This window comes from Aquarana catesbeiana, linkage group LG10 (genome assembly GCF_042186555.1).
Source record: "Aquarana catesbeiana isolate 2022-GZ linkage group LG10, ASM4218655v1, whole genome shotgun sequence".
Taxonomy (NCBI): domain Eukaryota; kingdom Metazoa; phylum Chordata; class Amphibia; order Anura; family Ranidae; genus Aquarana; species Aquarana catesbeiana.
The window spans coordinates 224,185,569-224,213,493 of record NC_133333.1 but is presented as its reverse complement, the minus strand read 5'-3'; the positions used below and the strand labels follow the sequence as shown (position 1 = coordinate 224,213,493).

The 27,925-nt window shown below is 43.4% G+C and overlaps 1 protein-coding gene across 3 annotated transcripts in view; it reads right to left on the bottom strand.

The window, feature by feature from the left end:
- FOXJ3 (forkhead box J3) overlaps positions 1-27,925 on the bottom strand; it is a 117,301-nt gene that overhangs the window by 80,302 nt on the left and 9,074 nt on the right. For 2 of the 3 annotated variants that reach the window (XM_073603361.1, XM_073603363.1), the window contains exons 2-3: positions 9,906-9,971; positions 5,914-6,383 (exon numbers count right to left, since the gene is read on the bottom strand). In XM_073603361.1, coding sequence (XP_073459462.1) covers positions 5,914-6,237 — 324 coding nt within the window. In that variant the 5' untranslated portion in view covers positions 6,238-6,383; positions 9,906-9,971. Of the gene's footprint in view, positions 1-5,913; positions 6,384-9,905; positions 9,972-11,916; positions 12,045-27,925 lie in introns of those variants that run through there. The other variant, XM_073603362.1, reaches the window with a different exon arrangement.

The following is a 27,925-nucleotide window of genomic DNA, read 5'->3' as shown; positions in this document are numbered from 1 at the left end:
TCCGATATGTCCACCACAAATATCACAGTCCCGCTAAAAATTGCCGATCGCTGCCATTACTAGTAAAAAAAAAATAATAAAATTAGAAAAAATTAGATAAAAATATCCCATAGTTTGTAGATGTTATAAACTTTTGCTCAAACCAATCAATATACGCTTAGAGATTTCTTTTTTTTACCAAAAATTATGTAGAATACATATTGGCCTAAATTGATGAAGAAATTAGATATTTTACTTTTTTTATTGGATATATTTTATAGCAGAAAGTAAAAAATATATAATTTTTTTCAAAATCTTTTTTTTTTGTTTATAGCGCAAAAAATAAACTGCAGAGATGATCAAATACCACCAAAAGAAAGATCTATTTGTGGGGAAAAAAAAAAAATAAAAAAAAAAAAAAAAAAGGACCTCAATTTTATTTGGGTACAGCATCGCACGACCGTCCAATTGTCAGTTAAAATAACGCAGTGCCGTATTGCAAAAAATGGCCTGGTCAGAGGGGGTAAAACCTTCCAGAGCTGAAGTGGTTAAATAACCTTTTGGCCTTTTTGATCACCACTGGGGTTTTTTTTTTTTTTTTTGTTTAGCAAAAAATAGAAACGAAAATTTTGAAAAAAAAAAAAAAAAATTAAAGTACTTATAGATGGGTCTGATAGGCAGCACTAATGAGGCGGAAATGGCAGGCATTACTGATGGGCAACCCTGGTTGTCCTGGGTGGAAATACCTAGTGGTCCTGGGTGGGCAAGCAGCCAATCGGCTCTCCTCTATGCGCGTCCGTCAGTGCGAGTGGAATAAAAGCCGATACGTGGCTCTTCCTGTTCACGCTGTGATCAGACACAGCTGTTCACATGGTAAAGAGTCTACGTCAGAGGCCGAGATCGGTAATGCGGTGTGTCAGACTGGCAAACCACACCAACGATCGCCGCTGTGCGCCCCCCGCGGGCGCCCAATCGCAACTTATCCTGCCGGACGTCCAGTCAGGAAAACTGAACCACTTTGTGCATGTCATTCTGTTATATGGCGGACAGGAAGTGGTTAAAGTATATACGAGAACCCTCACCTTTTAAAAACCACCAATACTGTTTACAATAGAAAAAAAATGAAAGGCAAAACATGTGTATGTACAGTATCTCACAAAAGTGAGTACACCCCTCACATTTTTGTAAATATTTTATTCTATCTTTTCATGTGACAACACTGAAGAAATGACACTTTGCCACAATGTAAAGTAGTGAGTGTACAGCTTGTATAACAGTGTAAATTTGCTGTCCCCTCAAAATAACTCAACACACAGCCATTATTGTCTAAACTGCTGGCAACAAAAGTGAGTACACCCCTAAGTGCCGGTTCACACTGGGCCGACTTGTCAGGCGACTCGCGCCCCGTTCTGTACAATGGAACCCTTCTAATCGGAGCAACCCATGTCGCTCCGACTTACAAAAAAGGTTCCTGTACGACTTTGGGGGCGACTTGCATTGACTTTTATACAGAAGTCATTTTGCAAGTCGCCGCTTCTGTCGTGTCCAGGTCGCCTGAGGCAGTCGCGCTGCAAGTCGTGCTGCCTCAGTGTGAACCGACACTTAGTGAAAATGTCCAAATTGGGCCCAAAGTGTCAATATTTTGAGTGGCCACCATAAAATTTCAGCCACAACTGCCAGGAAAATTTTTGGGGATGCAAAGAAAAACCCCCAAATAACTTCAGGTGAAATACAGGACTCTCTGAAAACATGTGGTGTGGCTGTTTCAAGATGCACAATAAGGAGGCACTTGAAAGATGGGCTGCATGGTCGAGTTGCCAGAAGAAAGCCATTACTATGCAAATACCACAAAGTATCCTGCTTACAATACGCCAAACAGCACAGAGACAAGCCTCAAACCTTCTGGAACAAAGTCATTTGGAGTGATGAGACCAAAATTTAGCTTTTTGGCCACAACCATAAACACTACATTTGGAGAGGAGTCAACAAGGTCTATGATGAAAGGTACACCATTCCTACTGTGAAACACGGAGGTGGATCGCTGATGTTCTGGGGATGTGTGAGCTACAAAGGCACAGGACATTTGGTAAAAATCGATGGCAAAATGAATGCAGTATGTTATCAAAAAATACTGGAGGAATATTTGCATTCATCAGCCAGGAAGCTGCGCCATGGGACGTACTTGGACATTCCAACATGAAAAGATGGCTGAGAAAAGCATAAATTCTGCCAGGGTATGCAAACTTATGAGCACAACTAATATTTTATATATATATATATATATATATATATATATATATATATATATATATATATATATATATATATATATATATATATATATATATATATATATATATATATACACACACACACACACATATATATATAGTGATGGTTGACTTTCTACAACTTTCTCCCATCTCCCGACTGCATCTCTGGAGCTCAGCCACAGTGATCTTTGGGTTCTTCTTTACCTCTCTCACCAAGGCTCTTCTCCCCCAATAGCTCAGTTTGGCCGGACGGCCAGCTCTAGGAAGGGTTCTGGTCGTCCCAAACTTCTTCCATTTAAGGATTATGGAGGCCGCTGTGCTCTTAGGAACCTTAAGTGCAGCAGAAATTTTTTTGTAACCTTGGCCAGATCTGTGCCTTGCCACAATTCTGTCTCTGAGCTCTTCAGGCAGTTCCTTTGACCTCATGATTCTAATTTGCTCTGACATGCACTGTGAGCTGTAAGGTCTTATATAGACAGGTGTGTGGCTTTCCTAATCAAGTCCAGTCAGTATAATCAAACACAGCTGGACTCAAATAAAGGTGTAGAACCATCTCAAGGATGATCAGAAGAAATGGACAGCACCTGAGTTAAATATATGAGTGTCACAGCAAAGGGTCTGAATACTTAGGACCATGTGATATTTCAGTTTTTCTTTTTTAATAAATCTGCAAAAATGTCAACAATTAATGAGGAAAAAAATAAACTTAAATGATTTTAGCAAATGGCTGCAATATAACAAAAGAGGGAAAAATTTAAGAAGGGGGTCTGAATACTTTCCGTCCCCACTATATTACATAGTAATTTATATATATATATACTTTCACTATAAAATACCTTTTTATTTTGGTGATCGTATAGGCTCCCTTCACATCTAGGAGTTTTTCCTTCTCTAAGCCTCAGCTCTCAAAAAAAAAAAAAAATTTAAAAAAGAAACGCCCAAAAAGACAAATCCCAATCATGGCCCCTGTTTACATCTGAGCGTTCTGTCGCCTAAAGCAAAACGCCTGCTGCTCAAAAAATATTCGTGAACTTTTTTTGGCAGATTAGAGGTGTTTTAATTTTTTTACATTGGTGACCCATTGAACTTCAAAATGCCTGTACAAAAACGCTGCAAAAACACCCAAAAAAAACACCTGTAAAATAACAATGCCTAGATTTGAACGGAGCCATAACCTCTGTTCTCAGCTGCATAAGGAGCTCAGAGAGCTGGGGAGGAGATACAGCAGAACACTTATCTTCCCACTTACTGGCTCTGCGAGGGGGGCGTGTCAGCACAATTGATCATTGGAAGAGAACACAGCTAGAAAACTGACCACTAAAGATCCACTGAAGTTTTGGGGGAAAATTGTGTTAAATCGGCATATTGCCGATAATGGTGCCGAAAATGCACTCGATTTTACCATAATTTTACTGTGCTCATGGTTTGATTTTCATAGATCATGCGACTCAAAAAACACTTTAAAAAAAACTTAATATGTGCGTTCTTGCTGCATTTTCAATGCATTTCAACAGGGAGGTGCGTTTTTTTTTACTGACCAAAATGCAACAAGCAAGATTTAACGCCGCAACGGAGGCGCATCAGACCAGTGTGAAGACATACACAGAGATACATTTTTTCTTGCCCTAAAAAGGTGCAAAAAATGGCCAACAATAAATTCATATTCATTTAAGTTCATTGTATTAATTAAAAAGTCAAATATATAGATCTATCTATCCATCATCTATCTAAAAAAAATTAAAAACTAATTTTCGGCACACCTCTGACCACGCTGTCCTCAAGCTTAGTGTGGTCAGTTTTTAATAGGAAAGTAGAGGGACTGGCAGGATCACCAGGGATTTCACTCAAAAGGAAGCAATACAAAGAGAACAGGATACTTTTTCATACACGTACATGGTACAGCAGCCACATATCAGGAATATGAAATGTTGGGGGTAACATTTTTTTAAGCTACGCCTGGCTTGACTGGGAAATCCACTGCACAACACAGGTGGAGCCTGACCCCAACCCCTACCGGACTTCACTAATCCCAGTTACAGAACTCAGTAGGATGCGAACCTCGCGGTTGCCATATAGAAGATCAGCCAGAGGTATCTGCAGATAAAGTATTCCGTGTCCAATTTATAAAACAAGAGCAGAATACTGTCAAGCGTTGCTTAAAAGGTGACAGCACAGACATGTTTTGCATTCCATTAACCTGTCCAATAGTAATAGTAGCAAAGCAGGCCAAGAGCCACATAAGTGACATGGTAGGTGCCGTGAAGTCTCCGTCAGAGCCTGTTCACACTTGTCTGTTTTCTTGCAGTAAAATACATACATAGAAATGCATTCCAAGTGCAAATCCCAGGGGTTCTATCTAGCCTGTTCATATTTATGCACTGCAGTTTGGCACATTTCCTAAATATAGACTTTTTGAGCATTCAGGCACCTCCATTAAAAATAGTAAATGTAAATACACAAGTATCAGGTGGCTGTATGCTTGTTTTTTGGCATCTGCACCAGCAAAACTTCTTTTCCTTCCAGAACTTCCATACATTTGACTGGTGGCAATCTTCAACGGGTTCAGTAAGGACCGAGAACATTTTGATCTGTCTATGGCCAGCATCTGTGTGTGGCCATTCCCGTTCTGTTGAAAGGACTTGCTTGAAAACTTTCTCTGGAGGCAGAGATCAGTGTATTCTGATAGAGGGGAGTCTCGTTGTAAGAATACAATGTCCCAGCAGAGGGGGATATGGTGGATTCCTCCATCCACCTCCCTTGCTTCCCCTCATGTAGATAATAAAAACGAGAAGTATAGCCAAAGCTTGGTGTCACAAGCTTTTTACTCGGTTGACAGTGTTAGAACCGGCAGGGGACCGATGCTGCATCCACCTAGGTATGATTAAAAAAAAAACAAAAAAAAAAACCCGTACATCTCTTAACAACTGGACCATCGTCAAAATCAATAAGCTATTGCGCTGACTAGGCCCCAACCGTCACTTAACTGAGCACATAAGAGGGCCAAGTGAGTGGTAGGGAACACCAGGTGAAGTGGATGCACCTCCTCTCGGATTAGGTCTCGGGATCCTAGCTATGGTTTGATAAAGAGGCGGTCCTGTTGCTCTAAAACATGTAACCACACCCCCACTTCCTGTCACCATCACCCAACAGAGAGTAGCTGATTGGAGCAATCTTGCTACAACCGGAAGCAGCTGTTGCCCATGTTCCAGCCTGACAGCTGTACTTCCACCAAGAGCTCTGCAGCCTCATGGTGATCCTATGGAGGTCTAAGAACTTTTTGCCAATTTGTCCCAGCTCCTGTTACTGCCACTTAGGTTGGGTGGCATGTAAACAAGGAGAAAAATATGAAAGCATATGAAATAAAAAAAAAAAAAAAAAAGTAATTCGAACAATATTATTCAAATTTATCAAGTACAGCTCAGGATACTTTTTTTGAGGGAGGAAAAAAAAACAAACACATAAATTGCAAGGGATGGTACAAATCTGAGCAATGATCCTTGGCTTTCACCAAGCTGCAGATGGCTTGTCACACACAGAAAAGGACCAAATATCTCGATCACATCAGAATAAAAGTTGAACCTAAAAGCCCTCCCACTTGGGTCAGCATTAGACACAACTACCAAAAAAAAATATATATTTTAAAGCAGTAGGTAGTCCTTACCTTCCAGCCGCTGCCTGCCTCCTTGTAATAAGGAAAATTGTCACATATCCATTGGTAAATCTCACTAAGAGTCATTTTCTTTTTTGGCGAGCTGTTGATTGCAAACGTGATAAGGCTGGCGTAGCTGTAGGGCGGCTTCCCGTCTTTGTGCTGCTGTACTTCCTCCTGGTCCAGTGTGGTGTTGGGGTCGATGAGCACGCTCTTCTTGGTGATGCCGGATCCATGGGTGCCCTGGGCGGAGTCAGAATTCTGAATGGCAGCCCTCACGGTCAGCTGGGGAAGCCAGTCCATAGAGGTGAGGCTGCTCTCGAGCTCTGAAGTCATTTTTTGCTATTAGCCTTTTGATGGAGAGTAGACTCTGTGCTTGGGGGAGGGGGGAAGGGGGGGAAAAGGGGAAAGAGCCAAAGCGAATAGGTGTCCAAGTACTGCAACTTTAAGATTTCCAAATGAAGGGATGACCAAGATTTAATCTGAAACAGAAGACAGTAGTAAGTGGTGTTATAAAGATGAAAAAAAAATACATTTTATGTATTCATTAGTATCATTACACGCATTTTTAAGAAATCCAGGAGAATTAACCAAGCTTCCTGTGCTATTACAATGGCTCAGGAAAGTGTCAGAAGTGGTGTGTGCCAGATTAACTAAGAAGATGGTCCCGTTTTAGAAATAAATAGAAACTAGTGCAGGTCTGCAGCTGAATAACAGAGGGAATACGGCAGTTTTCCCATATAGAAAACTGCTGCAGATTTCTGCCAGGTGTTACCGGTCATACGGAATGTAAAACAGCTTGCATCCTTCTCTGCCCGTGCAGTTATTAGACTACACGAGCAGAGCCTGCAGTGTTAACAACTAGGGCTGCAACTAACGATTATTTTCATGATTAGTTGGCCGATTATTGTTTCGATTAATCGGTTAATAACCTTAAAAGAAAAAAAAAAAAGTGTGGTGTATAATTTAGGTAATATGTAAAGTTTAAAAAAAAAAAAAGGCAATTTATTCTTAAATATCTCTATGCAGTGGTAAATAAAAATAGCCAACTATATGGTTAGGGAGCAAAATATCTAATCCACTCTGAGAATAACAGACAGAAGAGATATACTGTATATACTATAAGAGAAGATATACTGTATATACTATTAGAGGAGAGATAAGAACGTTCGTTTGATTTTCTAATCGTTAGTGGGGTCAAATCGACGTTCATTTTCAACCACAGTAATGGGAAAATTTGGAAATAATAAAAAACTTCTTGGTGAAAGGAATTATCAGAAAGTGTATGTGGTTTTCGTTCAGAAAAAAATGTTTAAAAACAATGTTAAAAACAAGTGAAAATTTCAAACATTCTTTCATTCATCGAATGTACAAAGATTTTTCGTCTGAATATTCTCATCTGAAAATTGATCGGTGTGGCCAGCATAAAGCTCAGTGCACACCTATGCAGTTTGCTTTTGATCTGTTTCTGCAGTGCTCTTTGCTGTGCGTTTTGATTTTTGCGCACGTGATTTTGCTGCGATTTGCGTTTTTGCGTGTTTTTGGGTCAATTTGTTGTCGGGCAGATTAAAAAATACAAATTGCTGCAAAAACACATTACATGCTTTTCTGCAGCTTCTCCATTGAAGTATATTGAACCAAAAAAGCATTGTTTTGCGTTAAAAAAAAAGTCACTGCCGCTTTTCAAATACGCAGCGGCTGTAAAAGCATAGATGTGAATGTGTCCCATAGGAAACCATGTAAATGAACTGTAGTCCATTTCTGCAAAAAGCACCAAAAACACATAGATGTGCACCAGGTGTAAGACGTTTAGTAACAGAATGGGGTTAAAAAGAACGAATATTAGCCCTTTATAGTACAAAAAAAGCAAATAATCACTACTGTAAGGGGTTCATTTTTTTTTACTGTAGAACTGTGAAAGAAATAGTTACAGTAGCAATTATTTGCTCTTTTTAGTTTTTTTTTTAACCACATTATGTTACTGGCTGATTAATCGATTATGAAAATAGCAATCGATTCATTTCATAATCGATTAGTTGCCAAATAATCGATTAGTTGTTTCAGCCCTATTAACAACCCTCCTCCTTCTCTAAGCAAGGGAGGGAGGAAGGGGGGCAGGAATGCCAAAGATTGCAGCATGCAGGTCCAGCTCTCCTGTTCTCTGTGCTGGGTCTGTCAGATACGGCAGAACAGAGAACTGTGCCCCTAATTAAGAAAGAGGCTTGCTTCCCCTATGTTAAAGGAGTTGTAAAGGCAGAAGGTATTTTATCTTAATGCATTAAGACAAAAAACCTTCTGTGTGTAGCAGCCCCCCCCAGCACCCCCTATTTACTTAAATGAGCCCCATCTCTCTCCAGCAACGTCCACGAGTGTCTAAGCCATCCGGGACACTCCTGATTGGCTGGGACACAGCAGCAGCGCCACTGGCTCCCACAGTTGTCAAAGTAAGTCAGCCAGTCAGGGAAGAGAGAGGGCGGGGCCAGGATGGGGCTCCATGTCTGAATGGATACATGGAGCTCTGACTCGGCTCAGATGCCCCCATAGAGAGCTGCTGGCTGAGGTGGCACTCGATAGGAGGGAGGGGCCAGAAGCAGCAAAGAGGGACCCGAAAGGAGGAGGATCCAGGCTGCCCTGTGCAAAAGCAACTGCACAGAGGAGGCAAGTATAACATGTTATAAAAAAATTTAAAAAATTTAAAAACCAAACGAACAACCTTTACAATCTCTTTAAAGTGGTTGTAAACCCGTTACAACCACTTTTACCTACAGGTAAGCCTAGATTAAGGCTTACCTGTAGGTGCTCGAAATATCTCCCAAACCTCCACGGTTTAGGGGATATTTACAAAAAAGGCGATCGTCGATAATTACGGCGCACTCCTCTAGAAAAGGAGATTGTGCCGTGACTAGCGGCTCCCACGTGCATGTGTGGGAGTGACGTCATCGCGGCTCGGCCAATCACAGCGCCGGAGCCGCGATACCCGTAAGGAAGATGGATGCTTTGTGGAAGAAGGGACAGCGGTGACATCGCAGGCTTCAGGTAAGGCCCCTTTCACACTGGGGCAGGGTCGGCGGTAAAGCGGCGCTATTGTATTCGGCCGCTAGTGGGGCGGTTTTACCCCCGCTAGTGGCCGAGAAAGGGTTAAAAACCACCACAAAGCACCTCTGCAGAGGCACTTTGCCGGCGGGATAGCCGCGCTGTCCCATTGATTTCAATTGGCAGGAGCGGTGTATACTCCGCTCCTTCACTGCTCCGAAGATGCTGCTAGCAGCACTTTTTTTTCCCGTCCTGCTAGCGCACCGCTCCAGTGTGAAAGCCCTCGGGGCTTTCACACTGGAGAGACAGCAGCGGCTGTTTTGGGTCGGTTTGCAGGCGCTATTATTAGCGCAATAGCGCCTGCAAACCGCCCCAGTGTGAAAGGACCTTAAGTGACACATAATGGGCTACTATGCGATGCATAGTAGCCCATTATGCTTTGCAGGGAAACAAAGAGGAACCCCATCAGGGTTTACTTCCTCTTTAATTAGGAACAGTCTCTGCTCCATTTTTTAAGTTTAGAAGAGGGACTCAAGCATGGTGCTTCCACCACGCTTTGTTAATTCTTCCCATCTTATACATAAAGCACCCAAAACTGTTTTAATATTAATTTTAACAATAATCCTGCAGCATTCAGACGTGGAGAGGTTGGGGAAGCACTTTAACTCCATCAACGAGAGAGAGAGATAGAGCTAGATAGATAGAGAAATAGAGAGAGAGATTCCTTAACTGTAAGTGGTGCCATCCACCTGGCCGTGCTGTCAGAAAACTGAGAAAATCTCAGAATGAAAAGGACAAAAATACATTATATAGTACGCCCCAAGAGTTTTGTATCTCATCTGTGTATTAGAGCCGATACACACCTTTGTGATCAGGTGCATTACCCCAAAGCACATTAATAAACCACCAACCTCTTAAGCTGCCCTGTTCCTAGTAGAAGCAGAGTGTATATAAAATTACACAGCGTTTACCTGGTGTGCGATGTTACCGATGTGTTGCTCCTTTCATGTAAACCCATCTGGACAGGAATAAGTCAGCTGAAAAAAAATAAAACAAAAATCACTTTGGATGTAGCCACACATAAGAACACACAGTTCAACCTCGCCCTTTAGAAAATGATTGCTGGTGTCTGAACAGTATCATTTGGAAGGCGACCGACCGTACATCTGCCCTTGTACATGGAGGATCATCAGGAGATTTGTTTTGTGTGCCCATTTGACCAAAAAGTGTCAAAAAGGCATACTAGAGTAGACTGCACATCTAAGGCCTCTTTCACACAGGGTGGATCCGCTCAGCGGGAGATCGCTCTGTTGATCTCCGCTGAGACGGCAGATGACAGGTCCGTCTCTGATCACTGAGCGGGGAGGGACCTGTCAGAGCCACGCTGATTTCTATGGGGAGAGCGGACAAAAAACGGATAGCATGTCCGTTTTCATCAGATCCCATCCGATCCGCCAGACGGATGTCTGAACGTATCGCCATACGTCTGTTTTTAGCGGATCGGATGGCAGGTGGGTATCAGCAGACACATCTCCACTGACACCCGCCTGCCCATAGGAGTCAATGGGTGGCCTGATCGGATCCGCCTGAAAAATGGACAGGCAGATCCGAGTGGGCTTAACGTGTCAAAAGGGCCTTAGGTACAAATCTGTTAAAGTGTATCTAAAAACTCAAGAACAAAAAAAAAAAAAAAACTTACTATATAGCAATTTTTTTACCAGGATTACCTGGTGATCCTGCCAGCGACACTTCCTTTCCTAGTGACAGTCCTCACTCAAAGTACTATATCTATGGTGGAGCTGTCACTGCAGGATAGAGAGCGTTAGGATTAGGGAACAGATCCCTTAGCCTCAGATCCATAACAGAAGGAGAGGTGTTCTGTAGTATACAGAGAATACGGACCGCAGCTGCAGGATTAGGCAAACACGTACATTTTTCTTATGTAGGTGTTGGGGGGGGGGGGGGGGGGGGGGGGATTATTTTTCAGACTAATTGGGGTTATCCTGAAATGCTACTTTAGGTTAGTGGGTCATTACAAGAGCTGGACAACTTATATTTTAACAAGATCTGCAATGAAACTACAAATCTTTAGACAGGTAAAGCAAAAAACATAGGTATTTTAAAGTGGTTGTAAAGTCTCAAGGTTTTTTTTACCTTCATGCATTCTAGTGGTAGTAGGGGTGGTAGTGCAGCGCCCATGCACTGCTAAAGGACAGGTTGCTCCTGCCGGTTGCTGTCAATCAAAAGCTGTGAAAACGGGAGCGGGGGGGGGGCGCCAGTCCCATTGTCTGCGTCAATGGACGCAGCAGGGGGACTCAGGAGCAAGCCCACATGGGTGCCCCCATGGAAAGCGGTTTTCCATGGGGGCACCCAGTAAAGAGGAGGGGCCTGGTGTGCCAGCAGGGGGGACCCCAGAAGAAGAGGATCAGGGCTGCTCTGTGAAAACCACTGCACGGAGCAGGCAAGTATAGGTATATTTGTTGCTTTTTTTTTTTTTTTTTTTTTTTTTTTTTTTAATAAAAAGGAAAGGTTTACAATTACTTTAACTGCTTATTTATCCATTCGCCTGAAAGGCATACAGTGACATAAACCTCTAGATTGTTTAACAAAAGGTGTGAAGTTACAGCGGACAGAGATTAATGGGTCTTCGGAGTCACACCACATCCCCCACACCTTGCTAGATATATGTTGGGCACTTCCTGTTCTATATGAACAAATCAAAAAAACCATCAATACTGCTTCATATCCACTGTCATGTGATGGACAATGAGAGAACAGGAATGAGTCATGTAAAAGACATCCTAAAAGTTACCAACTTAAATATTTTCAAGTACATTAGAGTAGCAGAAGCATGTAATCGATCGGTGTTAAGAGTCTATTCACACCGGTGCAGTTTCATGCAGCTAATGCAACAGGTAATATACAGCACGATGCTAAAATCCCACTACAGCACAGTTCCCTGTTCTAAAATACTCTACATACCGTAGCATGACCCCATTAGGCACGCTTGGAGGTTCACAGGCTCAAATAGGGACACGCAAAATAAATGATAATCCATTTTTGCTGGCTTTAACTGCATTCCAAAGCCTTTGCGGCCGTCACGTTTTTAGTAGACCAAATGCAATGCCAGTCGTTGGTTTGAAAAGCATCGTGACCAAGCTAAATGCCACTAAACAGGCACTGACTTGTGAATATTTAGAGCTGTCATTTCCTGCAGATGTGTGAAGAGATAGACAGCTGTACGGTCCCATAAACCAGCCTGTGGTTTAAAAGCGATACCTGCGATTCAAGCACCGCTTTCAATAATGCAGTCCCTTGTGACAAACCTCCCCTAAGAGGGAGATCAGAGACACCTGGGACCACCAGAGGTGCTGCAAGTGAGGCCAGTCCTTCAAGCGTTATTAAACCTAAAACCAAAAATGTTGTATATATATTGCAGCTTACCAATCGTTCGATATGAAGACTGCATTCATTTTCATACTTTGCCCCCCTCGGTTTTTACCTGGTGATCTGACCAGTAACACTTCCTGTATAAGCGCCCCCCACCCTGGATGAAGGAGCCCCTTTGGACAGCAGCATTGTCAGCTTGGCCCTGTAATCTATTTCTGAAATGGTTTCTTTTACGGTGTTTGTTCTGCATTCTTCTGCAATAGACGGTACTAGAGATCCACCAAAATTTTGGACTCAGAATTTTGCCAGGAATGCGTGGCGATTTTACAGCAAATTTGTGCTTGTGGTGCGTTTTTCATAGGTCATGTGACTCAAAAACCACATCAAAAACAACACGGGTGCGCTAATGATGCATTTTTGCTGCATTTTCAATACATTTCAAGTAGGAGGTGCGTTTATTTTATTGAACTGAACATAAATGCAGCAAGAAGGACAACAATGGAAGCGTGTACAGTGGACCAGTGTGCAGACATACAAAGAATTTAAAGGGATACATTTTTCTTGCGCTAAAGGTGCCAATAATGGCCGATGATAAATTCATATTAATTAAAAAGTCAAAATACTATATATATATATATATATATATATATATATATATATATATATATATATATATATATATATATATATATATATATATATATATATATATATATATATATATATATATATATATATATATAGTATGCGCTGCACAGAGACATCCATCCATGCTCAGCCATCCCTACTACTATGCAATGCTGTGCAATACTCTGCCATGCCCCCGCCATACTCTGCCATGCCCCCGCCATACTCTGCCATGCCCCCGCCATACTCTGCCATGCCCCCGCCATGCTGAGCCATGCTCGGCTGTACTCGCCCTCTGTATGTGGCCAGGCTGTGGAAGTCTCACACATGTGGTATCGCCGTACTCAGGAGGAGCAGGAGAATCTATTTTGGGGTGTCATTTTTGCTTTGTGTACATGTTATGTGGTAGAAATATTGTATAAATGGACAACTTTGTGTTAAAAAAAAAAAAAAAGCGTTTTAACCACTTCCCGCCTGCCGGCCATCATACAACGTCCTTGACTTTGTGCGGGGATATCTGAATGATGGGTGCAGCTACAGGCATCATTCAGATATCAGCTTTTTCAGCCAGCGATTCCCTACACCATGAGAATGATCATAGCAGCTGTTCCACTGCTTGATCGTTCTTACGGGAGGCGAGAGGGGATGTCCCCCCCTCCCGCGCTTCTACCGACTCACCGCTACGATCGAAGCCAGGATCGTTTTTTTTTTTTTTTTTTTTAATTTCAGGCTTCCCAGCCTAGAGATGAGATGTGGGGTCTTATTGACCCCATATCTCACTGTAAAGAGGACCTGTCATGCCATATTCCTATTACAAGGATGTTTATATTCCTTGTAATAGGAATAAAAGTGGTCAAAATTTTTTTTTTTTGGAAAAAAGGATCAAACTAAAATAAGTAAAATGTACAATAAAAAAAAAAAAAAAAAATTTTTAAAGCGCCCCTGTCCCTGTGTGCTCGCATGCAGAAGCGAACGCATACGTAAGTCCCGCCCACATATGAAAACAGTGTTCAAACCACACATGTGAGGTATCGCTGGGATCGGTAGAGCGAGAGCAATAATTTTGACCCTAGACCTCCTCTGTAACTCAAAACATGTAACCAGTAAAAAATTTTAAAGCGTCGCCTATGGGGATTTTTGAGTAGCAAAGTTTGGCGACATTCCACAAGCGCGTGCAATTTTGAAAGGTGACATGTTGGGTATCTATTTACTCGGCGTAACTTCATCTTTCACATTATGCAAAAACATTAGGCTAACTTTACTGTTTTGGTTTTTGTAAAGCACAAAACTGTTTTTTTTCCCAAAAAAACGCGTTACAAAAATTGCTGCGCAAATACCGTGCGAGATAAAAAGTTGCAACGACCGCCATTGTATTCTCTAGGGTCTTTGCTAAAAAAACATATATAATGTTTTGGGGTTCTATGTAATTTTCTAGCTAATAAATGATGATTTTTACATGTAGGAGAGAAATGTCAGAATTGGCCTGGGCACTCCAGAATGCCTGAAGGTGCTCCCCTGCATGTTGGGCCTCTGTATGTGGCCACGCTGTGTAAAAGTCTCACACATGTGGTATCGCCGTACTCGGGAGTAATAGCAGAATGTGTTCTGGGGTGTAATCTGTGGTATGCATATGCAGTGTGAGAAATAACCTGCTAATATGACAATTTTGTGGGAAAAAAAAAAGTAAAAAAAAAAAACCTTGATTTTGCAAAGAATTGTGGGAAAAAATGACAACTTCAAAAAACTCACCATGCATCTTTCTAAATACCTTGGAATGTCTTCTTTCCAAAAAGGGGTCATTTGGGGGGTATTTGTACTTTTCTGGAATGTTAGGGTCTCAAGAAATTAGATAGGCCGTCAGTACTTCAGGTGTGATCAATTTTCAGATAGTCGCACCATAGCTTTTGGACTCTATAACTTTCACAAAGACCAAATAATATCCACCGATTTGGGTTAATTTTACCAAAGATATGTAGCGGTATAAATTTTGGCCAAAATATATGAAGAAAAATTACTAATTTGCAAAATATTATAACAGAAATGAAGAAAAATGTATTTTTTTACAGATTTTTCGGTCTTTTTTCTTTTACGGCGCAAAAAATAAAGAACCCAGCGGTGATTAAATACCACCAAAAGAAAGCTCCATTTGTGTGAAAAAAAGGACAAAAATTTCATATAGATACAGTGTTGCATGACTGAGTAATTGTCATTCAAAATGTGAGAGCACCAAAAGCTGAAAATTGGTCTGGTTAGGAAGGGGGTTTAAGTGCCCAGTTGTCAAGTGGTTAAACATGTTTCTCGCGCATAAGACAAGCTCACTGAAATTACTGGGCAGGGGAAAAGAAAAAAAAGTATATATTTTTTTTATTTTTTTTTTAAATGGTCATTTTCGTTTTTTGGCCAAGTGCATCCTGCATTTTTGGCTGGTTCTAAGGCTGAGAACTGAGCAATCAAAACATCGCCGATCGCTCAGTTCTTAGAGCTCTCTGAGCAGAGAGCTGGTGACTTTCAGTTACCGGCTCTCTGCTCTGCCGCCGCCGCCCCCCCTCCCCCAATTCCCCTCCTCACTGGAGAGCTGGGCTGTGGAGGGGGTGAGAGCAGCCGTCTCAGGCATGTGGGTGGATCCCAACCATATGGTCGCAACCTTTTCCGATCCTGGACGGGCTCTGTGACGTCAGCTGACAGCGGGCTTTAGCCTGCTGAAAAGGGGTTACAGGAGTGCAGAACGGACTGCACTACTGTGATGCACAGGAGAAGTACAGCCAAATGAGCTTTGGTTGTACTTCCCCTTTAAGAATACATACTCGCATAGAATATTTTTTTATTTAAACCAAAAGTTTAGAGTCCCCTCAAGACGTTACAGCTGGTATCAGAAATGCCAGTTAAGATCGACTACCTAGCAGTGCTCTTTTCACCTATGGCTGGAGGACTGTGATGTCCTGTGCATTCCTAAGAGACAAGGAGCCATGGTGGTGGAAGTCCTGCTCCCGTCTGCAGGCTGTGCACCAGAGACAGGCGGGTGACTTTTTTTGGTTGCTCGGTAGCAAGGATGTTGCATGTATCTTAAGGTCACAGAAAACCCACAGAATGTCATAACTTCCCCTTATATTAAATCTCAAGTACACTTTTCCTTGATTGGGCGATTTGTTAGCCATCTGATCCTCCAAAACTTTTCTGAACGTCTTACAAGCACATGTGTAGTAGTGTGCATAGATATAGGGAGGACATAGGCTGCGAATCCTCCGCTGATCTCTACAGCTGTCTGGGGACTGGCACAATCTAATTCTGATATCACAAACACCTCTCTGTGCCAAGGCCCGAGTCTGCCAGCTGTAAGCGACTCCGCGGCACAAAAAGAAGCTAGAGCTTAAAGAGTAACACCATTAAAAAAGAAAAAAATAGCACATTCGAAAAATAAAAAAATAAATAATAATAATAATAATAAAATAGCATATACAATTGCGACACAAGTCATATTGTAATTGAATGTTAGTAAAAATTACCTTTCCAATCTGCAGAGCTGTAATTTTCTGTTAAATGCAATATGACTACATGGAGTTGTTCTGTACACAGAATGATTACAGAATGCCCCCCAGAAACATCATTTCCTGCTTGTGTGATTGGCTCACTAATTTTCCCAGAAGTCTGCACTAAGATACAAGTCAGATTTTTAGCATCCCCTGTAACAAAAAAATGTCATTTTTGGTGAGATACTCCCAACAGTAAATCACGTCTAGAAGGGATGCAGACCCTGTAACTTTCCTCAGAGCCCTGCAGGTGCAGCAGCCGATCGAGAATTACAAAACCACTCCCATTAGATTCACTAATAGGCTTGAAAATTTTGCTTTGAATCCAGGAGCCAGCTAAAATAGTTAGAAGCCAGTTTTATTTAACTAACAAATCTTACAGATTTAACATGTCCCTGAAGGTGAACTTATCCTTTAACCATTTCACAGCCAGAGTAATTTTTGCATGGTCTGCACATGTTTAAAAATCACTTTAGGCCTGAAGATTACATAACACCCCCCTCCCCCAAACATTCCATATTTTCTGAGAGCAGACACTGTAGAAGATAGTGGTAGTTCCAATTTTTTAGGTCACACATTACCAAAAAATGTCAGTTAAAGACAAAAAAAAAAAAGAAGTTAATTTTTAGGGGGCACAAACACGCAACAAATTACCCACATTTTTGGGTAAAATATAAAAGCCAAGGTTGCAAGTTGCAAGTAAATAGATACCCAATATGTCAAACCTTAAACATGTCCGTAGCCTATATTTTCCATAGGTGATGCTTTAAAAGCCCCCTATAGGTAATCAGCTTAGTGTTACGAAGGAGGTCTGGTGCTAGAATTATTGCTCTCATTCCGGCGGGCAATATGCAACATGTGAATCAAAATCATCATTTTCAGGTGTAGGCGCACGGCCGTATGCATTTATACGCGCGTATATGTGGGGGCCTCAAGTTTTTTGGGGGGGATTTTATGTGCTTGGGTGTAACCTTAGTTTTTTACAATTAAAAATTATTTTATTTTTTTTACTTGACTTTTTTTTTTTTTCCCCCATCGCATAGGAGACAAAAACTCCCCAAGTGATGATTTTTTTTTTTTGGCGACAGATTCTCTTTAAAGAGACATGCAGGGCACGCCTCCCCTGTGCTTCACTGAATGTAATGCACATCGCACTGCAGTACATTCTTCCCCAGCCTTGATGGTCAGGGAAATGGTCAATGGGGACCCGGAAATGACATCACATGTCACTTCCGGATCAACAAGTAGAAGGGAAGGAGAGTGGACATGTGTCTGCTCCCCACCCCCCACGGCACCCGCTATGCCAGTCCTCGGGCACACAGACGGGCAAGTGCAGCATAGGGATACATAGCAGGAGGGGCATGAGCGAGGTGTGGGGAGCATTCAGGTGGCAGCCCAGGCGCCAGGTGGAAACTTCTGGTCGCAATGGCGGCCTGGGGTTTGTCGAGCCCTGGCTTATGGACACAGACAAACCAACCTCTCTTTCTTATCTGCAACAAAGTTTGTCAACATCCTTGTAATGTACATTTAGAACGCAGAGGGGAAAGCTTTTTTTCCTCAACAATAGTGGCTTTATACTTTAAAGTATAAAAAAAAGGTAAACTTTTTTTGTTTTTCTTTTTGCTTTCAGATCAAAACAAAGGGTGAGGGGTTAGAACCACTGAGGTTTTTAAATCGCCATCAGGTTTTTAATCGCCGCCTTTAGACCCCTTTCACACTGGGGGGTTTCCAGGCGTTTTTCAGGCGCTTTAGCCCAATGTGAAAGCCCGAGCCCTTTCACACTGCCAGCGCCCGAAAATTGCTGGTAAAGCGCCGCTTGAGACCCTTTTCACACTGGGGCGTTTTTCAGGCGTATTTCGGGCGCTGGCAGTGTGAAAGGGCTCGGGCCATTGGCACACCCAGCCCGGTGGCAAAAACACGAAAGTGCTGCAAAGAAGCTGCTTGAAGGACTTTTTTTGACGCCCTGCGAGCGCAGCACCCCAGTGTGAAAGCACTCGGGCTTTCACATTGGGATTGCAGATGAGGCTTCTTTCAGGCGCTTTACAGGCGCTTTTTTTTAACACTAAAGCGCCTGAAAAACGCCCCAGTGTGAAAGGGGTCTCAGTGTGAAAGCACTCAGGCTTTCTCATTGGGATTGCAGATGAGACTTCTTTCAGGCGCTTTTTTTAATGCTAAAGCGCCTGAAAAACGCCTGAACCCCCCCCCCCCCCCCCCGTGTGAAAGGGGTCTAAGGCCCCTTTCACACTGGGGCGGTGGGGGCGTCGGCGGTACAACAGCGCTATTTTTAGCGCTGCTGTACCGTCGTTCTTGTAGCTGTATTTGGCCGCTAGCGGTGCGGTTTTAACCCCTGCTGGCGGCCGAACAAAGGGTTAAAATCCCTCGTACAGCGCGGCTATAGCCGCGGTATTGCCGCGCTGTCCCATTGATTTCAATGGGCAAGAGCGGTTTAGGAGCGGTTTAGGAGCGGTTTAGGAGCGGTGAATACACCGCTCCTTCACCGCTCCAAAGAAGCGGTTTGCAGGACTTTTTTCACCGTCCTGCCAGCGCACCGCTTCAGTGTGAAAGCCCCACAAACAGCGGAGGCTGTTTAGGGGCGGTTTGCAGGCGGTATTTTTAGCGCAATACCGCCTGCAAACCGCCTCAGTGTGAAAGGGGCCTTAGGCTTCATGCACACAGAGGAATAAAAATACTCCTATGTACACTGGATCTCTTTGCCTTGGGATGGCTGAAAAACAATCATCCCACACAACCGCATGCAATATATGCGATTTTGGCGCAGCATTAGCAGGGTTCATTTAGGCTGTCAAATGCATTCAGAATGTGGATCACTCGTCAGAGGGCAACAAATGTGTGAAAGAGCCCTAAAGTATAGGAACAGTGCCTGCCAAAAAAAAAAAAAAAAAAAGAAGGTTAAAAAAAATTCCAGCTCAGAGATTATACTGAGGGCAATCATTTACCATCGTCCTTAGATGAACAAACAATCAACGTCAGATGGCACATTCCTTGAAACCGTTAACAATGGGCAGATCACAGGGTTTTGCCGCTCAGCAGACATGTAAAGTCGCAGCCTTTATCCCGCTCCTCTACCCCAGTAAGTAGGGTGTGGGGTGTGTTGACACAGACTCAGCACATGTATGACAGGTACACTTTGAAAAGAGCTGACAGGGAGATTCCTGAAAATATTGACTCTCTCAATGACTCATCCTCTCGATTTTGTTTGATGAGTCACTTGGTGTTTTTACAGCAGCATGGAGGAGGCACAGCAACCCGGTATGGGTCTGATATGTTTATTGAGAAGAAAAAAGAAAAAAAAAGAAGAAGGAGAATCTTCAGGTCACAGCCACACAACCGGTTCTACAACAGATCAGTCTGTGTGATTCCTGGAGCTCGTAAGGGAAAGGCGCTCTGATAACAAACCTTCACCACAAGCGCAGTGACATTTCTACGACTTTCACTATTTCTAATATAGAGAGCCAGGCCACCCACTTCTATTTCATTTTTAGTAGATGATGGAAAGTGGAATGTGAATCCCTGACAAAGCCACTAAATACAAAACATTTGAATGGTATCACCTGCCAAAAGAGCTGCAATTCTGTTCAGCCAGTGTAGTGATCCAGATGGTACAGAGACAGGGAGCCGACCTCCTATGTGACTAGTCTGCTGAACACAGCGAGGAGATCATCCCAGCACCTAGATCACAGTACAGGCACCTTTTATTTTTTTTATTTTTTTTAAACACGTTTCTCACACATAAGGCAAGCTCACTAAAAATTACTGGGCTATCCTAAATGCAACCCGTGGAAACAAAGCAGGAAAAAAATAAAGAATAAAAAAAGAGCCAGTTGGGGACAGCTGCAGCATCCTAGATAAAAATATGATTTCCCCCCAAAAAATACCGAATAAACATATTGGTGCCGAAACTTGGCCAAAAACCCGAAAGTGACCATTAAAAAAAAAAAAAAAAAAAAAAAATTAGAGATAATTAGAGATTATATATATATATTTTTCAGGTACTTATATAGCGCTGTCAATTCACGCAGTGCTTTACATATACATTGTACATTCGTCCCTACCCTAAACCTCAAGGAGCGTACGTAGTCACAATTCGTTCTGTCCTTGATGGAGCTCAGGAGAAGTCTTTATATATTAAGACACCTCCAATGGCGGCACATACTGAACCGCTTCTAAAGTGCTAAAGTCCCACCTCACAATTTCAAAGCCTTGGCACGCAGTTTTTTTTTCTTTTGTTTTTTTTTTTTTAAATGCGACTGTCCTTAGGCTGGAAAGTTGCTTTGCATTGCCACTCTTAAACAGCGCAGTTTTTAAAAAATATATATATATATATATAAATAATAATAATAATAATTTCTTCATCAGTGTAGGGCAAATATGTATTCTACATATTTTTGGTAAAAAAAATGTAAACAAAAAAATTGCAATAAGCGTTTTTTTTTTTTTAATAGTAATGGCGACGATCAGCAATTCTTAGGGGGACTGCGGCACTTTGGCGGACAGCTCGGACACTTTTTTGGGACCAGTGACATTTATACAGCAGTCAGTGCTATAAAAATGATTTAATTACTGTATAAATGACACTGGCAGGGAAGGGGTTAACACTGGGGGGCGATCAAGGGGTTAAGTGTTCCCTGGGAGGTGTTTCTAACTGTGGAGGAGAGGGAGCGGGAGAGATCACTAGGAACAGCAGATCTCTCGCCTTCCCTGTCAGAACGGGGATCTGTTTGTTTACATTGACAGATCCCAGTCCTGGCTCTCTGTGGAGCGATCGTGGGTGGCCAGCCGACATCATCATCGCCGCCACCAGCCACGCGCATCAGCTACCCCGCCGTGCAGTGGGCATGCCTGCTATAGCTCCTAAAAGTAGTCGACATACGCCTACGGCGATTTGCAGGAACGAGTCGACCCGCAGTAAATTGATGGGGGCTGGTCGGCAAGCGGTTAAAGATTCATGTACACAGAAGAGCCATTGAGGGCGATTTACTAAAACTGGAGAGTGCAAAATCTGGTGCAGCTGTGTGCAGAATCAGTTTCTAACTTCAGCTTGTTCAATTAAGCTTTGACAAAAAAAAAAAATAATAATAAACACCTGGAAGCTGATTGGTTTCTATGCAGAGCTGCACAAGATTTTGCACTCTCCACTTTTAGTAAATCAACCCCGGTGTGTTTGAGGGGCTCATAGGTCTCCCCTCTACTTTAAGGCTTGAGTGTGATGGAAGCATTGGATGATTCTAAACTGGCACATATCCCCAGGGTTTGATTGTTTGCTGCATAAGGCCCCTTTCTCACAGAGGGACACCGTTCAGGTCCGCCTGTCAGTTTTTTTTAGGTGGACCTGAACGGGCGCTTCATGAAGGTCTATGGAGCGACGGATATCAGCGGTCACCATGTCCGTTGACATCCGATAAAATCAGACGTATGGCGTTCCGATAGCATGGGTGCAAACGTATGAGATCTGATGAAAACGGACATGCCGTCTGATCCCTCCATAGAAATCAGCGGGACTCTAACAAGCCCCTCCCCGCTCAGTGAGCAGAGACGGACCTGTCATCCGCCGGCTCAGCTGGCGGACTCTGCTGAGCGGATCCGCCTCGTGTGAATGAGGCCTTAATAATAAAAAAAAAAAAAGGGAAGGATGGATCAGTGAATCAATGAATCAGCATTGATACAAGAGAGTATTAAAATTAGATGTCCTGGAAGGGCATCTCAATGCACAAAAAAAAAAAAAAAAGAAAGGAAGGATCAGTGAATCGATGAATCATATCTGCGTATCTCAGTACGGTAAAATGCACCGGTTTGGTGGTGGTTCCGCATTGCATATGTGTGAACCTAGGCTTCAAATATCTGTAAAATCAGCTCTTTTTTTTTTTTTTTTTTTTAGCTGCAGTGTGCATGAGCCTTTACAGGCATTTGAGCTTTTATTTCAGCTTGAAGAAGCTTGTACTTTTCTGGGCTCTTTTGCACATTTTTATTGAGTTTCTTTGACAGGCACCCTTCCCCACTCCTGAGAGACTGCTCTTCCCTCTCTGAAGTTTGCCCCCCCTCCTCCTTCCTCCACTGGGCCATTCAAAAAGTGCAATGCGCTTCGCACACGTGCAGTAGGAACCGGCCGGTTTCCCTTACCATGAATGGTGGTGGCAAAACCCAAGAGCCAATCCGAAAATCGGCTGAAGTATTGACATGGCGGGATCCCTGGACAGGTGAGTGCCCTAATATTAAAAGTCAGCAGCTACAGGATTTGTAGCTGCTGGGTTTGAATGTTTTTGGGGTGGGGGCGGAACTCCTCTTTAATCATTGATGGAGCACTTTATTGCGATATCATGATCTGCATATTAATGCACTTTCACTAAATGTGGACTGTTTAATGGGTTTGCATTGATTCTAGCATGCACGGTGCACTTTGCACATGCCAGTGGCGGCTTGTGCTCAAAATTTTTGGGAGGGCGTAAACAAATGAAAAAATTCAGAAAAAAAGACGCAGCCACCGTGCCCCATCACACGCAGACACCGTGCCCCATCACACGCAGCCACCGTGCCCCATCACACGCAGCCACCGTGCCCCATCACACGCAGCCACCGTGCCCCATCACACGCAGCCACCGTGCCCCATCACACGCAGCCACCGTGCCCCATCACACGCAGCCACCGTGCCCCATCACACGCAGCCACCGTGCCCCATCACACGCAGCCACCGTGCCCCATCACACGCAGCCACCGTGCCCCATCACACGCAGCCACCGTGCCCCATCACACGCAGCCACCGTGCCCCATCAAACGCAGCCACCGTGCCCCATCAAACGCAGCCACCGTGCCCCATCAAACGCAGCCACCGTGCCCCATCAAACGCAGCCACCGTGCCCCATCAAACGCAGCCACCGTGCCCCATCAAACGCAGCCACCGAGCCCATCAAACGCAGCCACCGAGCCCATCAAACGCAGCCACCGAGCCCATCAAACGCAGCCACCGAGCCCATCAAACGCAGCCACTGTGCACTCCACTGTGCCCTCAAACGCTGCAACTGTGCCCTCCACTGTGCCCTCAAATGCAGCCACTGTGCCCATCAATTGTAGCCATTGTGCCATCAAATGTCACCATTGTACCCATCAAATGCTGCTACTGTGCTCATAACACTGATATAAATTTATTTAATAAATTTTACTTGCTGATGTCCTGAGGGTTTCCCTCGTGCTCCCCTCTCTCTCCTCCTGACGTCACAGCCAGAACCCGCCCCGGTGCAGAGGAAAAGGAAAGCAGTGCGGAGGAGGGTAGGCGGAGCATAAGGCTCCACCTCCGCCAGTCATCGGCCGCTTATGGGGGCGTGTGTTACACGCCCCCCCCCCCCCCCCCCACACTCTGCCAAGCACACCCATACACAGCGGCGCCGCTACAGCAAGCCAGCCGCCGTGGGGGCTGCATGTGTGCAGGGGGACGGCAGTGGGAACCAGGAAGACGGGAGGGGGGGGGGCTCTCTCTCTTGCGCCGCCCCCCCGCAAAGTGCCGCCCTAGGCCAGAAAAACAGCCCTGTCTACAGCGACTGCACTTCCAAGAGCGCTTGCAGTGCAAAGTGGATTTCCTTTCGTAAGTAACCCCCAATGTGTTGAATAGTTTTCTATGTATTCTTTCGTTTCTGAGCATGTGTAGTCTTGATCTTACAATTTTTTTCGTACGAAAACCGTACAAAAAGGAAAATCGGACGTTGAGTTCACATCCGACAAACATTTTATAGTCTGCACATCCAGCTTTTGTCGGACAAAAAAAACAGAAAATCGGCTGTCGAAAGCACCGAACTAACGATCCGAAAAATCAACAGATCGTTCGGAGGAAAATGTTACTTCCGATGTTTGTATCGTGTGTACAGACCTTAAAAAGGAGCATGTTCCTGTAAACTCCTGAAAAAGCCACAGTGTGTACAGACACATTGGATAACATGGAGGGGAGTTTTCAGGCAGAGAAAAATGAGAGCTCAAAAGTCTGTGGGAGCTGCACTGTGCATGAGCCCTTATAGATTTATTTTATTGAGACAAGCACACTTTCTAAGGAAATATGAACGAACAAAAGAAAACATACATTAAGTATGACTTAATCTCTTATCTGATATGTGAATCTCCTCTTCTTCTAAATAGGAGACATTTACAACAGAAATCAGATACCAAAGCACTGAGATCACCCGATCTTCCAGGTATAGGACCCCCCCCCCCCCCACCTTGCTCTGCCGATCGTAATGAATGGTTCCTTGCACTGCGATCTCCAACACCAGAGATACGGAGTTAAACAATAAATACTTAAATAAATAAACCCAAAAATGAGCCTAGGTTTCCACTATTGCCACCTGAAAGTCACACGATTTTGCCACAAATTTTGATGTAACTTGAAGCAATGCCTGTGTATTCTTGAGGTCTATGGACCTAAAGTCGCATCAACGTGGGATCAAAGTAGTGCAGGGACTACTTTGAAGTCGCACAGATATGAATGGTACTCATTTGGAAATCATGGGGTACGACTTGTCATGCGACTTTGCAGTCCCCAAGTCGCACAAGTGGAAACGGAGCTCAATTTTGCAGCTTGCCAATTCCAAAATGTGATGGGTGCATTCGTTTTCCTTTGTTAGACCTACTTTCTTCCATTATCATCTGGTGATCTGGCCAGTAAGTGTTTTTCAACAGCACAAGCTCTCTGGCAGTTTCATGCCAGAGAGCTTGAGGATGAGACAAACCATTTACCACTGACAGGGGTGCTTACAATGGTCAACTTTTTATGTAAAACCTTTATCCAAAAATGAAAAAAACTGTTTGCTGCAACTGATTATAAAGTATGAGCTGGAGTTTGGTTTCAATCCACTTGTGCATTTAAATCTGCTAAAGCATCTAACACTCCCCTCCTCCAGACTGATAACTCTGCTGTGCCCCCTGTGCCCCTTCATCCAGAGTGGGGGCACTCTATTACAGGTGGTGTGTTACTTGCCAGATCATCAGGTGAAAACTGAGGGGAAAAGCCCCCCCCCCCCCCCCAAAAAAAAACGAATGCAGTCACCACATTCGAGTGGTATGCTGCAATGTACGGTATATTATATTGTAAAGCGCTGTGTAAACTGTTGGCGCTATATATATCCTTTATAATAATAATAATAATAATAAATTACAAATTTGGTTTCGAGTTTAAAGTGTGTGTAAAGCTTTATTCTGTTTTTTTTTTTGTTCTGTTTTGGCTCCTCCTCCTCCTCTGCTTCTGTCCTTATAGAAAGGCTGATTTTTTATGGGGGCACTCGTGCAAGGCTCAATCCCGAGCTGCCCTGTCTGCATCTGTAAAAACCGAGACAGAGCAGCTCAGCACCGCCCCTCGCCCTCGCTCCCTCGTCGCAGGTTGTGATTGACAGCAGTGGAATCCAATGGCTCCCGCTGCCATTAATCTGCCTTATGAGGGAAAGAGCTATGGCTCTCAGGCAAAGCGCCAGCATGAAATTGGGCACAGCTAAGAGGGTGAGGGGGTGAGGGGAGGGGTCCTGTATCACTGAAGGTTTTTTTTTTTACCTTAACTAGGGTTTCACCAATACCAGATTTTAATCAAGGAGTACAGATACTTTCGGTCAAGTACTCACCGATACTTTGCGGTGCGATCTGACCGCATACAAAACGAACGGGTGCAAATCGCACTGCAAATAATCGCATGTGATTTGAACAGGCCTGACTTGCGATTCCAGTTCGAATAGCAGGCAGTTTCCCCACCGCTCCTGTGGGGCCGAAATCACTATGACAAGCCTGGGTTCACACTGGAGCAGTGCGGGAAACCGCACGCGATTTGGACTGGAATCGCACCGCATTCCTGTTCAAATCATATCCGATTCTTGCAGTTAGATTGGAGCCCATTCATTTTGTATGGGCTCAAATCGCACCGCAAAAGGTATCTGAGCATTTCCACGAGTACTCATGAAAATACTCGGTATCGGTGCAGGCTTTAAAACCACTTTAACCCCTTGATGCCGACGAAACACAAAATATGCAGCCCCTCTGCACTGAACTTTTTGCTGCCATGGGGGCCACATATTTGCATATCTCCCCTTGTGGTGGGCGTGTGCTGCACAGTGCGCTCCCAGATGGGGGTCTCACCGAGGACCCCGGGCCCCATACTAATGATCGTGACCCTGAATGCCTGATTGAGGGGGCACCTGATCGCTGTGGTAGCCTCTGATTGGCTACCACAGTGATCAGTCACTGTGAAGCCCACTCCTGTGATTCTATGTGAATGGAGAGGATACATTGAATCTTTGTCTCTCCTTGCAGAAAGAAAAAAATAAATAAAGTGGGCGTCAGGGCCAATTCACACCACATGGAGTCCAGTGCGTTTTATTTCTGCATCAAAAACGCATGGAAAGTAGTTTATATGGTTTCCAATGGCATAGGTCACACCAGTGCAGTCAGTTCCCCAGGGCTTTCCAGTTCCAGAAAAAAAAAAAAAAGTAGAACACGCTGCATTTTTCCTGCACTGGAATGTAATGGAACACAGTAAAATGCATCAAAAATGCAGTAAAATGCACTGGAATGCATCAAAAACGCACTGGACCTTAGTACAGGCAGCCCCCGGGTTACAAACAAGATCGGGACTGTAGGTTTGCTCTGTTTGTAAGTCGGAACAGGTATATTTTTTAAGTGTAGCTCCAGCCCCCTTAAAAAAAACTATTTTTAAGCTATTTGGCTGGCATAGGGAAGGGTTATCCCTGTGATGTTTGTTTTGCTGTCTGTGTCCCTGTTCAGAAGATTTCACTTTCTGTCCCAATGAGAATTGGATTTTGAATTATAAAACATCAGTGGAGACACCTTTTTCCCCCCATTATAACTCTTACAGGAGTAGATTTCCTCCTATACCACCTGTATAGCGAAGGGAAAAAAAAAAAAGGGAAGCACCTGGAAGGCAACAGAAACGCATCAAAAACGTACTGGACACATTAAAAGCTTGCACGCAGAAACGCGTCCGGAACGGATCTGGAGTGCATTTTTGTGGTGTGAACCAGCCCTCAATAAATAAAATATTTAAATAAGAAAAATTACCTAGATCAAGGTTTGAGCTAGATCAGTGCCAGGGTCAGTGTTTGGGTCAAGTAAGGGTTAAAGATCAAGGTCAGTATATTTTGGGCAGGGTTTTTTTTTTTTTTTTAATTAGTATCAGTGTATTTTAGGTAGGACAAATAAAAAAAAAACAAAAAAAAACAAAACAAAAATGCACACTATGGTTTCTGGGCTGTACTACGGGTACAAAACAACTAACATACATACATACATACATATGTGGTATCGCTGCGATCGTCAGGAGCAGAAGAAAGAAATTTGGGTTGTTCCTTGGTGGTAGGTTAAAGGTAATAAGAAATATATAGCTAAATAAAAATAAAATAAAAACTAAAACAATCAAAAAAAAAAAAAAAAACAGGAGATATCCATAA